At 31.1% G+C, this 24,131-nt stretch overlaps 2 protein-coding genes across 4 annotated transcripts; both read right to left on the bottom strand.

Annotated features, from left to right (window-relative positions):
- Positions 1-2,665: 2,665 nt before the first annotated feature.
- On the bottom strand, positions 2,666-4,865 carry LOC130817675 (putative pentatricopeptide repeat-containing protein At5g43820). Its single transcript, XM_057683521.1, has one exon. It carries the CDS (start codon positions 4,747-4,749, stop codon positions 3,013-3,015), a length of 1,737 nt encoding a protein of 578 aa, XP_057539504.1. The 5' UTR covers positions 4,750-4,865; the 3' UTR covers positions 2,666-3,012.
- An 8,723-nt stretch (positions 4,866-13,588) lies between these two features.
- Positions 13,589-17,208, bottom strand: LOC130817718 (uncharacterized). Of its 3 annotated transcripts, XR_009043849.1 has the most exons (4): positions 16,980-17,208; positions 16,780-16,863; positions 16,595-16,671; positions 13,589-14,201 (listed from the first exon to the last, which is right to left on the bottom strand). XR_009043849.1 is itself a non-coding variant. In XM_057683573.1 (3 exons), the coding sequence occupies exon 3, from the start codon at positions 16,212-16,214 to the stop codon at positions 15,501-15,503; it is 714 nt and encodes a 237-aa protein (XP_057539556.1). In that variant the 5' UTR covers positions 16,215-16,671; positions 16,780-16,863; positions 16,980-17,208; the 3' UTR covers positions 15,489-15,500. The 3 variants fall into 3 exon arrangements, 2 of the variants coding, with proteins under 2 accessions (XP_057539556.1, XP_057539557.1); XM_057683573.1 differs by lacking the exon at positions 13,589-14,201 and having other exon boundaries at positions 15,489-16,671; XM_057683574.1 differs by lacking the exon at positions 13,589-14,201 and having other exon boundaries at positions 15,489-16,863.
- Positions 17,209-24,131: the final 6,923 nt, after the last annotated feature.

The following is a 24,131-nucleotide window of genomic DNA, read 5'->3' as shown; positions in this document are numbered from 1 at the left end:
GAGTGATTGTTATCATAATATAGCCCTTTGGCTGCCATGTTATATATGACTTTACAAAGTCATTTTGCCCATTTCCCATGTGTATATCATATATATACTCCCAACACATCAAATCATTAACAGCCCAATTTGTCGATAATATATGGTGAAAATGGCAATAGAATTGTACCGCTTTATTTCATTTTCTTCATAAAATACCATCATTCCATAATTCATTACTATTTAGAAAAATAATAAAGGAGAATTGTGAAATTATTTTTTATTTATTTTATTTTATGATCAAAGTTTCATTAATAAGAAAATAATAGTACAATCAAGGTTTACAAAATTTATACTACAAATCATTTTCATTACCACCATTATTATCAAAAGTCAAACAAGCCTATAAAGTAATCCAGTGATAAAGGAACTTATTGGTATATCTTTGCTTATCTGTAGGGGTGTTTTTGTCTGTTGAGGTTGTTTTCTTTTTTCTAAAAATTCATTTGTAGAACTTTCTCAAGTAGAGGAATTCTTTGGCCGCACTCTCCTTTATGGGTATGAATTGTCGCGTCCCTCCATCCTCGGACCCTGATCATAGCTAATCCTATGATAGGGATACACGACAATATCATACATAAATGAACCCACAATACATACTCCCAATTGTAGACTTTTGAAAGGAAAAAATCTCCTACTATAAACTTCCGACTATAAATTCAATCTCAGCCAAGAGTCCATATAACAAAGCTCAATGTAGCTCTTGATAGTAAGACTAGTTGGATGATGGAAACTCGGTCACTGCAACACGGCACATGAACACATGTTCCCCCCTCCAGACAAACTAATACATCTGGGAAATCTGAAATTGATTAGAATAAGCAAACCTACAAACATAACATTTTTCAAGGTGAATTACAAATGAGGCAAGACGCAAATCCGTCCAAACAGACAACAAGATGATGAGAACTTACATATTAGAAGTATTACATTTTGAAATGCTTGATGACACTATCATGATTCATGACATCACAACAGCTAAGATATCAAAGCCTTAATCCCAAAAGAATGGGATCGGCTAACAGTAATTACAAATTACCTTGTCTGCTAATGTATAGTCATTCTAAGATCGGTTTCAAGAACAAACTTCCAATGCTCACTGAATTAATCTTCAAAGATATTGTTGTTCGTAATAATGTTCCAACATCTGAATGCATCAAGAAATCTACTAGACTTTTGATGGATGACAATATGACATAAAAGGGTATTCGTACAAATTCACACAAAAAAGTAGAGAAAGATTTACAAGAAATGAAAATGCGTAGACCATCTGGTTACAGATCAGCTCCTAAGTTCTAATGTACAGTGATACAACAAAATGGCATGAGCAGTTTCAACAAAATGGTTTCATTCAAGTAGTGAAATGGAAAAGGAATTAAGACCGCTAATAAAAAAGCGTCAGCAAAAGCAAATGGTAGAAAACTTGCCATCATCATTAAAAAAACATAGGCATGCTTTATAAAATAACAGATGATCTCCAAGAATGAGCCCAACGCAGCTATCTGGTCAGCATGTAAACCATTCTCTAAATTTATCGATCAGACAGACTCGCTACTACTTGTAAGTTGTAGCATTTCACCTAAGATCATTATGTTGACAAAGCTAGTTAGGCAACTTTCAATGACAAATTAATAATCTTAGAAAAAAATGCACAAGGAGCATCTCTGAGTCAGATTTGGCTAAATTGCATCATTCCAGTAAGAACTTGGACACATAATGATTGACAGGAGTTGGCATATATAAATCCAAGGATAAGTATTGTCCTAAAGAAGATCGGCACTAAAAGCACTTTAAAAAGTGTAAAGATTGAAGTTGCAAATAATTTTGCCCGTTTTGACTCACTTCAGGTCAATAGAAGTCCCACCATCATAGTTACAGAACTCAAGTAATTGTAGCATCTAATCCTTGGATCAAACTATGGCCATTAAATTAGTGGCGTACAAGGGAAAAGTGAGCTTCACAAATTTCACAAGCCATTCTCAACTTTCCCTAATTCTGATCCAAGAACCTGACTGAAAACCAACATACAAAAATGCAGCAGCACTCGGAATAACTATGGCAGAAATTAAAACAACTTACGGGTCTGTAAGAAAGTAGTTGACTCAATTCTTTGCAACCCATTGGTAACGAGTGGAACTAGAATTATAAATCTATTCAACATAGAGCAGAAACAATAGCACAATTTATACACAGTGAATGGCAATACATTGTTGCCCAAGGTCACATATCTGACACCAGTCATTGCAGGCTATCGCAACTATGAATTATAAAAGATGTGGAAAAAGGGATTCCCATGGCCCCAAGTCTAAAAAAATTGATATAAAATTAGAATACCAGGTGTTGGGCCACCTAAGTCCTATAGTAAAAAAGGAATACAAATTAAGAATCATACTGAGGCAGAGCTAATGATTGCTCTCAAAATGCAGAGTTCTTAAACTATTAAGAAACAAATGTAGGCATCCTAGTTCTCCAATGTCATGGCTAAATATCTATAATCAAGTTGAAGGAGACACAAACTGAACACATTTTGGAGTTCAAATGCAGATATTCTACACTATTTAGACACAAAAGTAGTCATGCAGGTATCCTAATTTTCAGATTTGATGGCTAAAGCTGCAAATCACAATGAAGGAGAAACGACTATTCATTGTATTTGGAGGAATCATCTTATTTTACATTTATCTCCTCCCAGCAAATAAAACTTTGTACTTCTATTATATTTATAAGTTGGAAACCAGAATAATAAAGGCCCACCCACATTTTACCTGTACGAGATTGAATAGAGCACGTACAATTCATATTAAATTGGTTTGAGTTCAATCATGAGCACATGAGTCCCTAATTCTTCCGTGGCCTCCAACATTATTATCCAGAAAGTGTTTGCATAGCAAGAGAAACGGATTTGATCATCTCTATTCATATTAATTTTACATCTCCAATTCACCAAGAAAAGATACTATACAATTAGAAGGCCTAAAAGTGCCAGCCATTTGAACACCAGAATTTCCTAGCATTTTCAGTAACACGAGCTTGTTTTACCTTCAGAAAGAGTTTATACGCTGTCTCTACTTTATCAAAGGCCATCAATTTGTTGTTCAGTTTACTGTACATAAGCCTGCTTGGACAAAACCCCTTATGCAGAGCCTCCTCTAGAACACAAACAGCAGTCTCAAGTTGTCCGTTGTTGCACAATCCATTAACAACATACTCATAAACCTCCATATCAGAGGAATATCCACTCTCTTGCATCTCATCCCACAACTTCAAAAGTATTCCACATTTACCAAACCGAGAAAGCCTCATAAGCAACAACTTATAAGCAGTCAGTGATATAACACATCCCTGTTTTCTAGCACTTTTATAAATCATCATAGCAGCTTGAGGTGGACCATAACTACACAAGGGCTCAATGAAAGACGTTACCATTCCAGTGGTAGGAATAACACCTTGATGCAACATCTTTTCAAATAATTCAAGGGCATCAGCCACTTTTCGAGCCTTAAGAAAGCCACCGATAATTTTTGAATAGGTGTCTTGGTCTGGTGAACAATTACTTCTTGCCATCTCTTCATAATACCTCATACATTCATCAAAATCACCCACCGAGACATAATTAGCAATCATTGCATTATAAACTCTTTCGTCCGGTTGACACCCTTCACCTTTCATGGTTTCAAATATCTTAACAGCATCATCGACATGACCAGCTCTACCCAAACCTTCAATAAGACAACTATATGTCTTACAATCTGGACAAAACCCATCTTCCACCATCTCTTTCAAGCACTTCTCCATTTCACTAAGCCTGCCTAACTTCGCCCACCCACTAATGACCACATTGTAAGTCACACAATCAAATACCAATTTTCCCCTCATCAAATTCAACTGCGAATTCGCGGTGCCCACATGAGATCGTTTACACAAACACCTCAATAGCACATTGAAATTCTTAGTATCACATTTCATCCCAAATTTATCCAAATTTCTAAACAACTCCACTGCCCTCGATACACACCGAGCTCTAATAAAACTATCCATCACAATTTCAAGCGTCTCGCAACTAGCACTTATCCCTTCAATATACATTTCCCTAAACTTAGCCATCATAAAGTCAAAAAACTTCCTCCTTCCTAAAGCCTTAAGAACCACGTGATGCACCATTAAAGTAAAACCAACACTAGGCTTCTTCACTGCCCAATTAAAAAACAAAACCATAGCATCACCCCCTAAATTTCCCCGATCTAAAACCCTAGAAACAACATCAGCACTTAAATCTGCATCACTTAAAGCATTATCCAAGGCATTTTCAATTAAAGCTTTTCCATTAAGTTTTTGGAGAAAAACTCCTCGTAACTTATCTTCCAGAGGTAAAAACTCATCAGGGGAAATCCTAATTAGGGTTTTGTTTTCAATCAGGGTTTTTACGGGACTGGGAGAAAATAGATTCTTGGGGATCAAAGTTGAATGATGAATTGGTAAAAGATTGAAGAGTTCAGAAAGGACTTTAGATTCGTTTAGATTACTGGAATCAATTGGTCTTTGAATGATATTATTGACAGATAGATTTTGTTGATTTTGTTGTTCAAATCTATAAGAAGACTCAACGGTGGAAAATTGAGGAAATGAAAATAATGAAAACATTGAGAAGAGAGAGAAAGAGGAATACCTGGATGGTTTAGCAACTATGAACTTTTGAAGAGAAAACGCCATAGCGGAATGTTTTGAAGTGAGATTCAGTTCTACAACATGCAGAAATCAACGTCCTTCAGGCAGTCGGCTTCAGCGAGTGTATTAGGGAAGAACCCACATCAATGGTACGAAGACTTTATTGGACCCAAATTAGACATTTCACTATTTTTAGGGTTGGGTTTGAGATGGAATGGGCAAGGGTCCAAATCCAATATCCGAAAACTTGAAATTTTTAAGTCAAAAAATAAAAAAAATGAACTAAATAATCTAACTTTCAAACTTATTTCAAAAGTAAGCGTGAAATTTTCAAACTTGAGGTTTGGAGCTGTTCGCAATTACTAACTGCGAATAGGTCAAAAATGAGAAAATAGCTGTTCGCAGTAAACATGTCAAAATAGTTGTTCGCAGTTACTAACTGCGAACAACTATTTTGTCTTTTGAACAGCCCCAAATCTCAGATTTGGGAATTTAACGCTTACTTTTAGAATAAGTTTGAAAGTTGAATTATTTGATTCATTTTTTTGATTTTTTGACTTAAAGATTTCAAATTTTCCCAATATCCTCTCCGCACGAAGTTGGACTCTTTTCATTTTTAAGGGTAAGGGTCTATTATTTAGATCATAAGGGTTTGGGTTCGGGTCCGGGTTCGAGTCTAAGTCTAGATCCGACCCTTTGATCCTCTTATATATATATATATATATATATATATATATATATATATATATATATATGTATATATATATATATGTATATGTATATATATATATATATATGTATATATATATATATATATGTATATATATATATATATATGTATATATATATATATATATATATATATATATATATATATATATATATATATATATATATATATATATTTATTTTATAGTTTTTAGATTTTTAGGGTTAGAGAACAGCTAGCAAGAATTCTAACCGACAATTCAACTTCTCTCTCAAGAATCCAACTTTCATACTTGTATTTTGGGTAGATTCAATAAATTTTTGAAGAATGAGCATAATATTGAGTGAAAAGCAGTAGAAAAAGGAGAAAAAAGAAGATTTAAGAGAGGAAGATTGATTTGGGGTTTATTTGGTTCTATCATGTAATTGTGAGTCTCAAGTCTATTATGTAAGTTGTTTTTGTTCTGTTCCAAATTTTCTCAATTAATCTTTGAAAGAAATTAAAAAAACTAATGAATATCTGCATTATATGAATTTGGTTGTCATAAAATTTTTATTTTTTTAAATATTGTTGTAGTTATTTGTGCACTGATCAATGATTACTACCTATATATCAGCAATTTTCTCATAATATTCGGCTGTTTCAATTGGAATTGAGGGGATAAAATTACTCATTATTAATTTAGAAGGTTTCGAGTAATTTTTTAATGAAAGGGTTTTGATTTGGGTCTAACAAGGGTCTAGGTCTGGGTCTACCCTAAAGTCAGGGCTTGGATTCGGGTAGGGTCTAAACCCGACCCAGATTCTTAAATGCCCATCCCTAGTTTGAGATTTAGGGGCTTTGATTCGGGTTTTAAAGATAATCACCTCCTTTTGTATGAGATCGATCTCACCTTGAGACGAGTCCATACAAAAGGTCTATTATGCTAAAAGTTTTTATTCTTGACTATTTAACCAAAATATGAGACATGTCTCATGGTGAGACCGTCTCATAAAAAAATTTGTGAAAAACAATTAATGGACTTGGGTTTGAATCTTGGTCTTCAAACACATAACCAACCCGACCCAGCCCTTCTCTCTAGAGCCATTTAAGACTCGTACTCACCATACCATCTCAGACGCATCAAGTTCGCTCTAAACCTCTAATAGATGCGAATTTAAGCTTCTTGTTTACCAACTTAAACTAAGATTATTAAAAATTTATCAATATATATATATATATATATATATATATATATATATATATATATATATATATATATATATATAAGTTTTAGCTGAAAAATAAATAAAATAGTACTTTTTAAATATTAAGGTCAATTATCAATATAGTAATTATAATAATAGTAGTATAATTAGTACTAATGATATTAATACTCCCTCCGTTCTTTTTTGATCTTTCACTTTGGGTTTTTCACACATATTAAGGAAGATAGAATCTTTAGGTTGTAGTGGGTATATTTTAATTAAATAGTAGTGTGAAGTAATGATTGTATTGGAAGTATGAGGTTGTAGTGGGTATTATTTTAATTAAATAGTAGTGTGAAGTAATGATTGTATTGAAAGTATGAGAGAGAAATAATTATAAATAAAAGAAAAATGGTACATTAAAAGAAAAGGGGGGTTTTAAGGGGTAAAAGTGAAATAAAAACTTTCTAAAAATAGAAAGTATTCTAAAGTGGAAGAACTTTTGAAACTACCCGTTATAGTAATGTGGAAGATCAAAAAAGAACGGAGGGAGTAACATATAACATATAGAGAAAATTATTTAAAACTACCTTTTCTATACACTAGTTTGCAAAAAACTACCTTTTATAAATTTTTTTGCAAAAAACTACCTTTTATAATACTTTTTTTTGCGAAAGACTACCTTTTAACGTTTTGTTAGGGTTTGACCGTTGAATGTAACGGTTGACCATCACGTGACTTGCACGTGATGTTATAAGGCTCTTAAACCCTTCATCTTCACTGATTTCTTCAAACCCTAATTCTTGAGATGCCGTTTTTTTCTTCGAAAACCCAAATTCCTTGTTCTTCATCCTCGTTTCTCCCTTCTTTCTTTCTCCTTGATTTGGAATCAGTAAGTCAGTGAAGCAAGCCAATTTTTTTTGCAACTAATTGGGAATGTCTTCTTCTTCTTCTAGCGAAAATTCGAAATTTGAGAATTGTCGCTGTGGAGTTCCCTTTGCAAGGAGGGTTTCTTGGACCAAGGAAAATCCCGGAAGAAGGTTTAAGAGTTGCGTTTTTTATGATCCTGATACAAATTGGAGGGGATGCAAAAAGTTTAAATGGGTTGATCAACCTGAAATGGCTGTTTGGCAAAGAGAACTCACGAACAAGCTTGTGGAGGAGAAGCGACAATTGGCAACCGAAATCAAGATCTTGACATCAAGGGTTTGTTGCTTGGAACTTGAAAAGGAACAAGCAATTTTAGAAATACAAAGGATGAAGACGAAATGGATGAATCAGTTTACAAGCTTTGCATTAGGGTTTTTCGTTTGTTTTTTGTTAGTGTTTGTTGTACTAATCAAGGCTAGTATTTTAAGTTTAGGACCTAACTCACAACAATTGTAACATTGTTTTGGGTATTGTAAAATGATTGTTATCATTGAATGAATTAAGCTTTTATTTGTAACATGAGCATGTTGAATGAATGAATTAAGTTTTTATCTTTTCCACGAAATTTCTTTGCAGGTATTGTGTTCTGCCTACTGTGTATGTTCTGTTTGGTATGTATGAGCTGGTTTGTTTGCTGTTTTTGATATATTTGCTGTGTTTGCAAAACACATTTTCAGCAGTGATTCAAGACAATGCAACTTGCTGCATTGATGAACTGATTTCAATATAACTTCAATGTATGTTCATGGATTCCAATATAACTGAATGGATTTCAATGTAGCTGATTTTCAGCACTACTGTAGTTCATTGATTGATTTTCAGCATTTACAAACACAGTACATGGATCATTTGCACTAATACATTGCACATTTGCACATTGCACAGTACATGCATACATTGAACACTGATTCAAACATCAGTTCAGTCACATTACTTGAACACTGATTCAAACATCAGTTCAGTCTCATTACTTGAACACTGATTAAAACATCAGTTCAGTCTCAGTACTTGAACATTGATACTGATTTGCTGATTCAGTCTCAGAAACTAAGAAATACAAAGGATCATTACTCAGTTAAGAACATTACTCAACTTCAATTACATTCAACATATACTGTTTTGATTACATCTAGTTCACGATAGTACATTCTTGAGTTCATTTGATACACTAATACATGACTTACATTAAATTGACAAATTACATTCAACACATACTTTTGAAGCTCTATACTTGACTTTGTTCATCCATTACATATGTAGTACTTGCATCTGTTGCACTTGTCATTAGTTGATCACTACTTGAGCAAGGCATGTCACTTGGTGTGGACAGTTGAGTACAAGATGATCCCGTTTTAGGCCTTCCACCCTTTGACCTCATCTTTGTTGACTGTGGTTTGGTCGGATTCTTGCATCCCTTTTTGTAGTGACCTAACTCACCACAATTACCACATCTCCGTTGCTTGTATTCTCGAACAGTAGTTGCAGGCTTGTTACCTCGTTTACCTTCATCAGTTTCCTTTTTCCTTTTCCTTAATTTAGGCCTTCCAGGCATCTTTCGAAATGGTGGAGGAAGAGGTTGGGCTAATGTAGTTGTCGGCCACATTTCGCGTCCAAGCATACCATAAAACTTAGGACCATACGTCTTGGCATACGTTTCTACAAGATACGCCTCATGGACAAATTCACTAGCATCTAATTTTCTAATAAGAATATAAGCCATGGCATGTTTGCAAGGGATCCCAATAAGATTCCAACTTCCACAAAGACATGTCTTGTTGGTCAAGTTTACAACGTAACTATTTTCATCATCATCCACCTCAAACTCAGACACATCTACTGGGATTACCCTCAAACCATATATTTCCTTTGAATTTTTTTCAATCATTTTGGTGACAGCTGGCATCAACACACCTTTAAATTTACCCAACCCTTCTCGTTTGGCTGCACTCCTTTGCATCACATATCTCCTAATCCACTCCATAAGAGAAATAATTGGCTTCCCTCTAGCTTCTAATAACACGTTGTTGAATGACTCACAAATATTATTTAACAACATGCCAGACTTACTCCTACTACAAAAGGCATGCCTAGACCAATGTTTTGCGGGAATAGCAGATAGATATGCATGTGCCTCAACAAAAATATTCTTTATTGCAATCATTTCCTTATCAAAATGAAACTGTGCACGAAGATTTTACACAAATTAGTACAACATAATAGTCAAATATGGTATTCTACACATGATTCCATACCTTGTTGTAAGCTCTTGCTGCTCTCCAAAAGTGTTGTTTGTACAACTCTCCAGGAAACTTGATCTTGAAGTTAGCCCAAATATGCCTACAACAGAACCTAATTTCAGCCTCAGGAACTACTAAATTCAAAGCTTCAATCAAACCCTGCAATGCCCATGAAGGTATAACATTAGTATTAGGTTTAAAACATTAGTCACATATGAAACAAAACTTGTGTTAACATAACGTTCATACCTTTTGCCTATCGCTCATGAAGGTAAAATCTTCACATCCAGCTCGTGCACAACTACTCGATGGACTAACCGACTTCAGGTCTTCTACGAGGAGATTTAGAAACCAAGTCCAGGTTTCTACATTTTCGGTTTCTACCACAGCCCATGCAACAGGGAAGATGTTATTGTTCCCATCCTTACCTACAGCAGTAAGCAAAACCCCAGGGAATTCTCCCTTCAAATGTGCCCCATCCACACCTATAATAGGCCTACATCCAGCAACAAAACCCTCCTTACATGCTGGCAAACATATATACATCCTTTGAAACAAGGGTGGAGGTGTGTCTATTCCAATGCATTTCACGATTGCAGTGCTTCCTGGGTTAAACCTCCTTATCGCTTCAGCATAATCCCACACCCTACTATACTCTTCACTAGCATCACCAACGATCATTTTCTTAGCAATTCTTTTAGCCATGTAACACTTAGAATAGTTCACTTCACAACCTATCTCTCTGTTAACCCGTTTCATAAATGCCCTTAAATCCCAATTTGGATTTTCCCTCCAATCCTCTATGTATTTCTCAGCTAAATACAACGCAGTGACTTTGTTATTAATGTGTTGGTGACCACAAGTGTGCTCGGAAATATAACTCCTTATTTGAAGTGTCTCCTCATCTTTCAACTTCTTAGCATGAACCTTAAAATAACACTTCTTATCCTTCCCACAAACACAATTTACAATTCTACCTTTCGATTTCAGACAATCACATTTATTGTAGCAATACACGGTTATCCTACTTCTACCATTATGCAAGTAATAATAATTGTAACCACATTCAACAGCATGGTACCTTAATGCTTTTCTAAAGACATATATCGAAGGAAACTTAAGGCCTAACGACAAATTAATCTTACCCTTAAAATCAACCTCGGGATTAAATGTAGCACAACTGACTATACCTTCCTCATCAACATTCAAAGCACCCAAATCATCATCGGATTCCAGTTCATCATCATTAACGTATATGTCTCTGTTGTTTTCTTCATCAATTTCCTTATCTACTATCAACCTAATTTCATCCTCACCAATAAACACATCATCGAGACCATATACTACATTTTCTGCAAACAAATCAGAATCATCCTCATATTCATCCTCATCACTACAATTGTAATCATCATCACTGTTATCCTCATCCTCAATATCAGAAATTTCTATGTGGCCTCTCTCATTTGTTGTAAGGTTTAGGGAAGAAATAGCAGCTGAGGTAGTTGTTTTAGTTCTAGGGTTAGCACTTACACATTCTTTATAACCCGTATATGTGTTTGGTGGTCCCATTTGCCCAACAACAGCATCTACATTTGGTATTTCCAACTCATCCACTACCTCATGTGCCACATCAGATGTATCGACCTCCACCTCATCTACCCTAACATTACCATACTCAGTTGCCAACTCAGAATGCATCTTTTTCGAAGTAGTTGGTTTTTTCCAGATTTTCAATTTCTTCATGTTATTGATTTATCTAATTTTAAGAACCCTAATAAATTATTCATAGACAACAACAATCAATTTACAAATTAAACAATAATTTACACGAAATTCAATATCAAAAAATCGCAGCGAAAAAGAGGCAGATTTGAAGAAGGATTTCAATTTTAAAGAAAAAAAAAACAGTGAAAAATAAAACCGTAATTGAAGAAGACATACCTCTAAATGTTGAAAGCTTCACCAGGAAGATGTCGCAAGGAAAAGAGAAGGGAATAGAAGAACTTAGATAGATGAATTCAAGAACAGAGAAGGTGGAAATCGCAGTGTACTTAGAGTTTGGGATTGAAATCGCAAAACTGAAGATGGGTTTAAGAGCCTTATAACATCACGTGCAAGTCACGTGACGATCAACCGTTACATTCAACGGTCAAACCCTAACAAAACGTTAAAAGGTAGTCTTTCGCAAAAAAAAGTATTATAAAAGGTAGTTTTTTGCAAAAAAATTTATAAAAGGTAGTTTTTTGCAAACTAGTGTATAGAAAAGGTAGTTTTAAATAATTTTCTCTAACATATATTTATTTATAAAAAAAAAGATAAAAATGGAATAAGGATAAGAAGAGGAAAAAAAAAATGAAAATGAAGTACTTAAACCAATTCACGTGGTTCATGTCATTTCATCTATCTCTTTTGTTTTCTCTTAATCCCTAAATGCCCATATCCCAAACAAAAAAAAAAGCATTACTAAAGTCCGCCACTCTTTTTATTTTATCGCTACCCCTTTCTAATGAAATTATAAATTTGCCCCTGAACTTTAAAAAATTACGAATTTGCCATTAGACTTTAAAATATTTTTTTATTAATTTTATTTATATTATTATTGCTATTATTATTATTATTATTATTATTATTATTATTATTATTATTATTATTATTATTATTATTATTTAAATAAAAATAACTTAAAAAATAAATTAATTAAACAAAAGAAATTTTATAATTCGAAATTCAAAAAAAATAATAATAATACCAGTCGCACTTTTTGTGCGACTAGTATTAATTTTATTTTATTTTTTTAAAATTTTTTTATTAATTTTATTTATATTATTATTGTTATTATTATTATTATTATTATTATTATTATTATTATTATTATTATTATTATTTTATTATTTTTGTTATTTTTATTTAATAAATTATTTTTGAATTTAAATAATTTATTTGAACGTTTAATTATTTTTTAATATAATAATAATTACCTCATTAGTGAAAGTAAAGGAACATTGACAGATACAGTTGGCTTCAATAAAGTGTTTCTGTTTAGGTTTGGTTGAAAATAATCGGTGCTGAGAGTCTCGATGCTATATGGAATAAGAAATCCAACAGCCAATTTACTAATTGAGCTTTTTTGAGCATTGTAGATGTAAATTAATTAATTGTAATCAATTCACCATATGGGAAAACTAAAAGTCTGAATTTGAATCTAAAAGGATTTTTTAAGCATTATTATTATTATTATTATTATTATCATTATTACTATTATTTAAAAGAATATAAAAAAATGTTAATAATAATAATAATAATAATAATAATAACAATAATAATATAAATTAAATTAATAATAATTAAAAAAAATTAATACCAGTCACACAAAAAGTGCGACTGTACCTAGGTTGAGTCGCACAAAAAGTGCGACTCGACCTAGGTACAGTCGCACTTTTTGTGCGACTGGTATTATTTTTTTTTTTTAATTATTATTAATTTTATTTATATTATTATTGTTATTATTATTATTATTGTTGTTGTTGTTGTTATTATTATTATTATTATTATTATTATTATTAAATATTTATTTTTGTTTTATTATTATATTTAATTTCTTTTTTAAAATATTTTTATTATTAATTATTATTATTATTATTATTATTATTATTATTATTATTATTATTAGTATAAATAAGAAAATTTAAGTCCAGTGGCAAAGTTGTAATTTTTTTAAATTCTAGGGGTAAATTTGTAATTTCATTAGGAGGGGTGGCGATAAAATGAAAAGGTGGCGAACTTTAAGAATCCGAAAAAAAAAATGAGAACTAGAATCTAGAAAACTCAAAGGCCTTCCCAAGCAAACCACAATCCCGAGTCGTGCCACCTTATTACCGACCACCGAACACTAGATCGCACCGGCTTGTCGATCAGACCTCGTCGTGTTAGCCAACATGGTTGTGAGTGACTCTTTACTCTTCTTCATTAATTAGGTACACCCATTAAAATGGAACTTTCAATCTAATTTAATTTATTAGAATTTGGGTTTTAATTTTCTTGTTTTCTTGAGAATAGAATGAAGGGAAGAAGATGGTTTGAATTTGCCATGAAAAATGAAAAGATTGAATACTTAAGGTACACTCCCATCATAATGAATTTCAAGTCTTTAAATATAAATATTTTATTTATTTAGCTTTTGATTTATATTGAGAGAGCAGTGTCGTTCTTGATATTTTATGGCCCTAGGAAAAATATAAAAATGAGGTCCCTTCTATAATATTTCAAAATATAATTTCGCATCAAGAAAATACAGAAAATTCACATAAAATACGTAATATTCAAAAAGTATTACAAATTTTCTTCAAAACAAGCGGCAAAGCAAATTATAATTATTTTCCTTCAATCTTTATCGACTCCATCAATCCTAGAGAAATCTCCTTGTATCATTATCACCTACAATGATAAAGCAAAAACATCCAAAAACTTATTTCTACGAACATTTCTAGAAGCAAAATCATTAATAATAACATCTGTATCAATTTTCATTAATAAATCTTTTTCAATTGATAATGTGGAATAAAAATCAACAACAGGCGAATCAACATGAGAAAATGTGGAGTGAAAATTAGCACAAAAGTCTCTCAATTCATTATTATTCAATGCTTTCAACCCATTTGAATTAAACAAAGCTCCAAAATTATTTTCAAATGTCTGCAATTGCTCAAATCTTGTTTCCAAAGAAGAGATTGCTATGTCTACAACTACAAAAAAGTACTCAATTCTAAATATATCATCTGGAGATTGAATTTGTTCACCCTCGCTAATTTCATCAAATTGTCTTTTCCTAACTATACGACGTTTAGCAAGATGATTTGCCTCTACACCCATTTCTAGTGCAATACTTTTAGCAATTTCTAAACTAGTAGCAAAACCTTCTTCCCTATAATTTTTGAAAGACATTAGTATGCCTCTTACTTTTTGTATGCAAGTGTCAATGCAAATAGACTTAGATTGCAATTTTTTACTCACCAAATTCACAACAAATAAAATATTATACCAAATCACCATACCATGAATAAAGTCAAATTTCTTAAGTGCATTAGCCAAACTCTTAGCTACACTCTTTGATTTTGCATCTTCACAAGATTCAAATAGTTTTAACGAAGCCTTTCTTATTTGGGGAGTTTGAAATCTAATAGCGTTAATACTTTTTATCCTACTTTCTCATTGAGTATTACACAAAGGCTTCATGGTTAATCCAGGAACATTCTCAAGTAAAATATCCCATCTTTTTATAGAGCTCGAAAAAAAAGAATATAAATGTTGAGCAATTCTAAAAAATGAGATAACTTTTTCATAAGAATGGGCCATATCAATCACAATAAGGTTCAAACTATGGCAAGCACAAGGCATATAGAAGGCCCTTGGATTAATTTCAAGCAATCGACTTTGAACTTCTTGATGTTTTCCTTTCATATTTGAGCCGTTGTCATAACCTTGACCTCTTACATCATTCATATTAAGTTCAAGAGATTTCAAGACATCTTGTAAAACATTAAGAAGTCCAAAACCAGAAGTATCATCAACATTCAAAAATTTTATGAAGTACTCCTTGATCTTAAGATTTGACATGTGTACACAATGTATAATTAAAGTCATTTGTTCTTTATGACTAATATTTGGAGTACAATCAAGAATAATAGAATAACATTTAGCCTCCTTAATGATCTTAACGATTGTACCTTTAACATTTTAAGCCAAAAGGGAAATCAACTCATTTTGAATTTTGGGCCCAAGGTAATGATTATGAATATCATTATTTTGAATACGTCTAACATGATCTTGCATTACAATATCGAATTCGGCCATCATTTCATCCAATCCCAGAAAATTGCCATTACTATCTTGATAAAGTTTTACATTGGATCCTCTAAAAGCGAAGTTATGTGTACCAATATATTTTATAGCACATAATATCCTAAAAAAAACTTGTCTCATATGTTCTTTTTCTTTCGTAATCTCTTCCTGCAAACTTTTATCAATTGTTTGATTTTTATTCAATCTTTTTTTCAATTCATTCCAAGTATTCATATTAGTCATATGTTGTAAACTAATTTCATGTTTTTTGAGTCTAATGTTAATATGTTGTCGATCACGTAAACCCTCATTTGCTAACAAACTTCGATTATTTGCGGACTTAAACAATTTACAACAAAAACAAAACATTTTGTCAACACTTTTTGAATAAATTAACCACTTTCGATCACTAACCTCACCATTACTCAATTTTTCAACAAAATAGAAATAGGAAAAACGTCTACCATTATCATCAAAAGGAAAATTAAGATTTAGTTCTCTAATAGGTCGCTTTTCTATAATATTGTCTCTTGATTTATTATCAAGACTATCCCAATCTTTGGGATCATAAGAACCCATAGGTGAGGTAGTTTTTACATTATCTTGCATATCAAGAGGCTCACTTAAATTATCAATTTCATCATCTTCATTGACATTATTATTAAAAAATTCATTAGCATTCACATCATCTTCATTGACATTATTATTAAAAATTTCATTGGCATTCACATCAGCTTCATTAACATTATTATTCAAAAATTCATTAGCATTAAGATCATCAACCGCATTAACATTTTTACCAATATCATCATGTAAAAATTCATTTATATTCAAATTATCATGAGAAGGTATTGCTCTTATTAAGAGCTCCTTGTTGTGTTTTTTTTAGTTCTTCTCTTATTTTCCTTTTTCTTTTTTCACACCCAGATAAGTTTTTTTTAGGCAAAATCTTGTATAAATGGAGACTATGGAGTAAGGAACTATAAGACCTGATAAATTGTGGAATATGTGCTTTCAAAATTCAGACAACCATTGACATTTTGCCAAAATGCCAAATTGCAAAATTCTGCATAATAAATTAGTATACATAAAAATCAGTATGCTAAATTAACTAATAACTAAGGCCAAAATAATTACTCTGTTAATAATCAAACAACAAAAGTAGACATTGAACCTTTGTGAGTGGTTGCCAATTTCCAGAAGATCTTCTAAATTTCTCTAGTAATCGGTGTAACTTGTAAGTGTGAATATCTTTTACCTTAATTCATTCGAACCATTTCAAAATAAGTATAAATTCGAATTAAAAATCTATCAAAAACCCTAAAATAATCAAACAAAAAACAATAAAAATGATAGATCAGGATAGATTCATACTGGAGAAAAATTAGAAGAGGACAACGACAGCCAGTGAGCCAGAGCAAAATGGATCCATGGGTTTTTAATTGAAAAATGGGGATAATGATAATAATAAATGAAATTGGGAAAAAATTGAAGAGCTTAAATGGAAAAATCAACCATATATTAATAGCCATAGTCATGAAAATTGGGAAAGGAGTTGATTTAGCCGAGAAGAAGAAATCAATTCTAAGATGTTAATTAGAAGATGGAAAGTCAGGGATGCAATTTCGATGATTTCTTACTCCCTCCGTTCTTTTTTGATCTTCCACATTACTATAACGGATAGTTTCAAAAGTTCTTCCACTTTAGAATACTTTCTATTTTTAGAAAGTTTTTATCCTACTTTTACCCCTTAAAACCTCCCTTTCTTTTAATGTACCACTTTTCTTTTATTTATAATTATTTTCTCTTTCATACTTTCAATATAATCATTACTTCACACTATTATATTTAATTAAAATAATACCCACTACAACCTCATACTTCCAATACAATCATTACTTCACACTACTATTTAATTAAAATAATACCCAGTACAACCCAAAGATTCTATCTTTCTTAATATGTGTGAAAAATCCAAAGTGGAAGATCAAAAATAAACGGAGAGAGTATTAGATAATTGGAGTTATTTCTGTTTTTTTCTGTTGTTTGTTCGGTAGTTGTTGCGAGATGGCGATAAGAGAATTTCAAGAGGGTTTGCGTCCGCTAGTTGACTGTTATGGGAATTGTATTTTTTTGTCCTTTTGTTGTTTCCATAATGCTGGGTGACAATGGAGTTGATTATTTAGTTAGAATACGTGAATTTGGACATGTTGGAGCTGATATTAGAAGATTGACATTGTTTGAGTTTTGACTATTTTAATAAGAATTATTGAGATGATGAATTAGCTAGGATTATATTTTGTGATGCTTGAGATAAAAGGGAATTATCGACTTAAGTAAATAAGATATAGGAATTAGTTGTATTAATTTTGAATAAAAAGTTTATGTTTTATAAAATCAAAGTTAAGCAAAGCTTATTAGCTAGTTAAGTCAAATCTATTGTTAGTTATTATTAAGCACGTATACGTTTATATTGAAGATTTTGACTTCATTAAGAACTTGTATTAGCTGAGATTGTCGTCTTGCTGTAATTGAAAAAGTTGGATTTCTTACTCAAATCTTTAATAGTTACGAAAAATGATTACATAGGTATGTATTTCATTTCAGTTGAGATTGGTTTAAATATAGGGAGATTTTCTTCCTAATATAGAAATTTATTTTTTTTTTCGAACCTTGAAATCATAGAATAGTTACAGAAAAGATATAAATGATTTAATGTTTTGGAACGGTTGGGATCACCTATGTGGTGTCCTAAGGAATTGAAACCTTGTCTGGATTATCTCGACACTACACAATAGTTGGGGGTCCGTTGATCAGTACCTCGAACTTAGATCTTCTGCTACGGTTTGGCCGTTTGTGGGGTGTGCACTCTAGGGATCTTTGTCTAGTAGTTATCCGGAGGGCCTAGCTAGCCTGATGGAAAAGAAAGTTCGTTCCATTCCATATATTTATGATTTAAAGAATTTGAAAGGAAAAGTCTTAGTAAAGAAAATAATAAAGAAAGTTCTATCTGTTTCATAGATTGATGATTTCTAGACTCTGAAAGAAAATGTTTTGGCAAAGAAAGTGGAAAGATATTTGATTTATAAAAACAGAAAAAGAAGAAAATGGTTTTATAATGTATTTATAAAATAGTTTGTTTGGAACTTCGTAGGATACAATGTATCCTTGTAACAGGCACAACAGTCCCCGTATATAATTCACACTAATAATTGTGTTTATAATAAATTATGCGAAAATCTTAAATTTCAAATTGCTAAAATCTATTAAAATTTAAAATCGTTTAAAAACAAAAGTTTGAAATATTATAATTGAGAGGATAACACATTGTTTTCTCAAACCATAATAAAGGCATAAATACACCATGATCATCAAAGTCACCAATAAGTAAAATAAATGCAGATAAATCCTTGATAAAGAAAATAAATGTTGTGGCTTGGATCGAAACTTGAAGCTAAAACTTCCTGCAAAATATTGTCATCCATGATACGGATGACAACCGTTTGAATCGGAATCAACGCTTAACGCCAAGTCAACTATGTAATACTATGACAATCATAATATATTCACAAGATATGCAAAGTACATTTCTTGATTTTAAGATTCTCGGTTCTCATTTCTCATTTTCAGTTCTCGAATACTTTCAACAATTTTTCACATTCATCATATGAATGTAGATAAATATCTTTGCTACAGTCACCTACACTTGGTAACTATAAGGTTCATCTAATGGATCTACTTAATTAGATCCAAAATCACATTTTCACAACCCACATAATAATGACTTTTCGATATATGTAAGGGTCTGGCTAGAGCAGGAACATATTCCAAACTCTAACTGTGATGGGAGTTGTCGCTCCACCAATTTTTATGCTCGAGCTTCTACAGGATAGGACTTTTTTGGTCCCCCTGTCTAACCCCGCATTTCTACGTGCCGGAAAACACGGGCGTCGGATTACACGTCGGTTCGTGGTTTCGACATTTTCTTACTATTAGACTCATTCATCCAAGTGCACATAAGTTCAAACAAGACTCTATGTTATCTATTTCACATTGCTATAAGTTGACCCTAGTTCAGTCAAAACTCCAAGTCAACATCCTCTTAGGGAAAAGTCAACATATTTGCTAATTCAACAGTTAAGATATTATCAATAAATAAAATTTCACAAATCATTAATGTCCTCAAATGTCCACGAAAAATTTGTCCAAGGGTCCTCATATGATCCTACTATATATGGAGTGTCTCATAAAAATTTCAAGTCCAAAATAGTCCATTTAGTATTTATTTCATATTTTATTATTTTTGGATTTACCGTTTTATTTAAAATTCACAAGGGTCCGTAGATGGTCATATAAAATTATTTAATAATCAGATTTCAAACCTACTGCCCATATAAGAGTCTCATAAAAAATATAGCTCGAAATTACTTCATTTAGTAATTATTTCATATTTTTGCATTCTACGTATTATCGGTAAGTAGTAAAACACTTAGTAAAAAATTCATAGAAAAATGCCAAAAGTTTATATTCTGGTCTAAACTTGTAGGAAACATAATAAGATGATTTTATAAATTGTTTTATCCATTAAGATTATATTTAACCCCCTATTATATATTAGAACATATTTTATTACTTAAAATTCCATAAATAACTATTTTAATGAAATAACTTTAAGGAAATGAACCTAAATGATTTTCAAACTTTTGTCTACTGTGGAGTTCATATAAAATACATTCCTAAAGTTATTAAGATCACACAAAATTTATTCACAACAAGAATTTCACAAAAACATTACAAAACACCGTTTTTACGCATTTTTACTAAATGGAAATTCATAAAATTTACATACATGAACATTAAAGTGAGAATACACATAATAAACCTATATCCATCATTAGTATCATATAAATGAGAAAATTTCAGATTTATATATGTAACACCCCTGAATTTTCGACCCTTTAACGAAACCAAAACCGTAAAGGATGGGAGGAAATTTGGGTGTTACATAAAAGAAAAGGAAAAGAATTATCACATTAGTATTGTTGTTCAAACTGAATTTCCAACCCCTTAACGAAACCAAAACCGTAAAGGACGGGAAGAAATTCGGGTGTTACAATATATTTTTCTTTTGTGACTTTAATTTAATACCGATTTTGCTTTAATAATCGCAATACTTGAAAATTTATAATATAAACATATGAATAACATTTCTAACCTTAATATATATAAAATATCATAAATTTTCAATTTATAACATGCATATACTTAAACTTATAATAAACACTTTATGTTTACTTTGAACACAAAAATGTGTTATTCTTACTTTAAGTCAACATGCAAGATATAAATTAAATCATATTGTCATATGTTTCACATACTCAAGTAAATATGATATAAATGTCATATAGTACGAAGGTTAAGAAGTGTATACCATAAACCACCACGAATGCAAGAGAAATAATAAGAAATAAAAACTTCAAAATAAGAGGAAACAAGCCCCAAAAATAATCTTCAAGGTTTCAAGAATAATAATCCAAGCTCCTAAAATAATAATACTAGAACCTTACAAAAGTTATAGGAAATGATAAAATTATTTTCTATCTTTATCTCTAACTCAAATTATAAATTCCACATTCAACTTAAAGTCCAAATCTCTCACCATTATAAGTCCCTTTTCGGCATGTCTTACTAAAATGCTCAAAACTTCTAGCTTCGAACTCCAAATCCAATAATTCAAGTGTCTAATTGCTCACAACTTCAAGACCCATATTTCTTAAAAACAAACTATAGTGTCTAAATGAGTAAAAGATGGTCAAAAATCCACAAAACAGAAGGTGTTTAAAATTGGCTTACTCTTAGTTGTCCAAAATATTTGAGGGCAAAACATAACCTTTCATGCTCCAATTGATGCAATTCTTAGGTCTAAAATGTAAGGAATTTTGTGTATAAGATCACTATAAAGTTTATTTATACATGCATGAAGAGAAAGATGGATAAACACTTCAAATTGTGTCCATATATACAGCTGACCAAAAAAGAACAACAAATTGTGAATGTTTGCTTGAGGATGAGGGACTTATGGAGCTTGTATATGTGCGTGTGAGGTATCAATGGAAAGTTTAGGATGTCTAAAATATTATAGTATAAAAATATGAGGCACTTATTAAGAGAATTTGGGAGAAAAATGATGATTTATTGAAGGTATATAAGCTGTCAGAAACTGTTGAGATGAAGGGGTAGAAAGATGGGGATGATTCTCTCATTTCTGGAGAGATATAAGGTCGTATAAGGTATCTATAGAAAGCTTAGAGTGTTAGTAAAAGTTTTCAAATGGTAGCACTCAATTATATAGAGTATAGCTTAGGTAAATTAGGGTATCTTTTAGACTCTGCAAAATTGTCACTGAACCTGACCTTTGTACAAATCTACACTCTTTTATTTAATTATACCAAAAGATACCTCAATCTAATGGTTTGGTATCTTCAGTAAAATGCATGTGGATGATATGGCTAAAGTTGAGGTTAAAATATACTCATTTACTATTTTTAAATAATTTTTGAAGTAAGATCATAGTTTTGAGAAAAATTCTGAAATACTTGTTTTTAGGAAATAGTATGCTTTTGTTTGAAAACAATATAAAACCATAACCAAAACTTGTTTTTGAATATCAAATAACTATAATATCATTATATAAACTTTTTTTTTTCATAATATATTGTAATTAGATAAATATATTTCCTTTATATTCATATACAACTACTTTTATTAAGTCTCTTAAAATAAGCTTTTGTTAACATAGTTTATGAAATTATTTGCAAATACTATAAAGTTTTATCATAAGAAACCAAATTAATATGTTTATCAACTAAGTTTAGAAGTTAATTAATGTTATTTTAGTAAATCATATAAACTTTAATAAAACTAAATACATTGAAAATCTTTACTTTAGTATAGTAATTAACATTAAACAAAAAAAGACTTGGTTTATTCAAACTTAAAAGTTAAAAAAAATAAATTAAACTCTTATTATATTTGGCACTTAAGGATAAATAACTAGATCAGTTATTAGCACTTATTCATACTCAAGGCTATTTAAGCTAAGATTAAAAGAGGTTTAAAAATAGATCTATTATAATCCCACTTGCATGTCTCTGGATTTATAGTATGACATCTAGCTAAGCCTGTTTTGCTAATACTACGTGCCTATAGATGACCTACATGAAGGTTAGAGTTGGGGTATAGCCAGAAAGCATCATCCTCATTTTGTGTAAATAGTTATAAGATTTTCTTTCCTCTATAGTTTTATGCATAGTTAGTACTATGGTTGGGTTGTGAGAGAAATTAAATTAAGCTACGTTAAATATGTACTCAGCATAAGCTGATTATGTGTTTTTGCTCTTTGAACTTGTCCTGGTGGGTACAGACTATGAGAAGCTTGAGATTGGTGAAGTCAACGGCAACTGAAAGCGTAAAGATTAATAATCAATAAAGTAATCTCAACCAATCATATAAAAGAATGTAAGTAAAGTTGTAACACCCCGTAATTTATCGGGTTTAAGAAATAATATAATAAAATAAAATAAATACGTATTATTAAATTATATTATTCCACATAGATAATTTTAAGAAATAAAGTGAGTTAAATTTTAACGGTAACGAGTTTTATCGCGTACGAGGCTATCGCGTAACGGTTCTTTCTATTTTAACAATAATATAATAATGACTTAATTAATTAATTAAATTAAATAAAAAATAAATAAATAAAAATTGAGAGGGAAGTGAAGGGGTGGCTGGTTGTGGTGAGGAGGAATGGGAGGAGTTTGTAACTCCTCTCATAAGTGAGTATTATGGCACATTAAGCTCACCTCTTAAGTGCCTATTAATCCTTAAGCATCATTTGAATTTCCTCACTTTTCCTAAGCTTTCAAAGTGAACAAAATTCAGAAAATTTTCCTCTTTTCTTGCTCTTGTTTCGGTATTCAAGAAAAAAAAAAAAAAAAAACTTTGTTCAATCCAATCTTCAAATCAAAGGGTAAGTAAGTTGAGTTGTTATTTATAAATTTTATTTATAAGAAATTCTAGTATGAGATTATATAATATTTCTTTCAATATGATGATATCCTATGACTTATTAGGAGGATTGAGTATTTTATATAAGTTTTCTTTAATAATCCTTTGATAAAATTGATTTGTTAAAAGGGTTAAATCATATTTCTGTTATGCAAAATTTTCCTTGATTTACATTCTTTAACAAAGTTTAAATTTGTTATAAGAATAAAGTCTATTCAAATGTTAAATTGAATTTATTTTACGATTTATATTTCTCTAACAAGATTTTAGTTTGTTAGATGAAATTTTAAGTGTGTGGATTAAGTGATGTAAGTATCCATGAGTTTACAAATCCTTTAACAAAATTTGATTTGTTTAAAGGATTGTCCTTATATATATATGTTCGGTTTAAAATAAAAAAAAAATGTTGGTTTATGATTCTCTACAAAATTTAAATTTGATAAGAGGATCAAATAT

The sequence above is a fragment of the Amaranthus tricolor genome, chromosome 7, assembly GCF_026212465.1.
Source record: "Amaranthus tricolor cultivar Red isolate AtriRed21 chromosome 7, ASM2621246v1, whole genome shotgun sequence".
In the NCBI taxonomy this organism is placed as follows: Eukaryota; Viridiplantae; Streptophyta; class Magnoliopsida; order Caryophyllales; family Amaranthaceae; genus Amaranthus; species Amaranthus tricolor.
The sequence above is the reverse complement of the archived record's forward strand: the minus strand, read 5'-3'. Positions and strand labels throughout refer to the sequence as shown.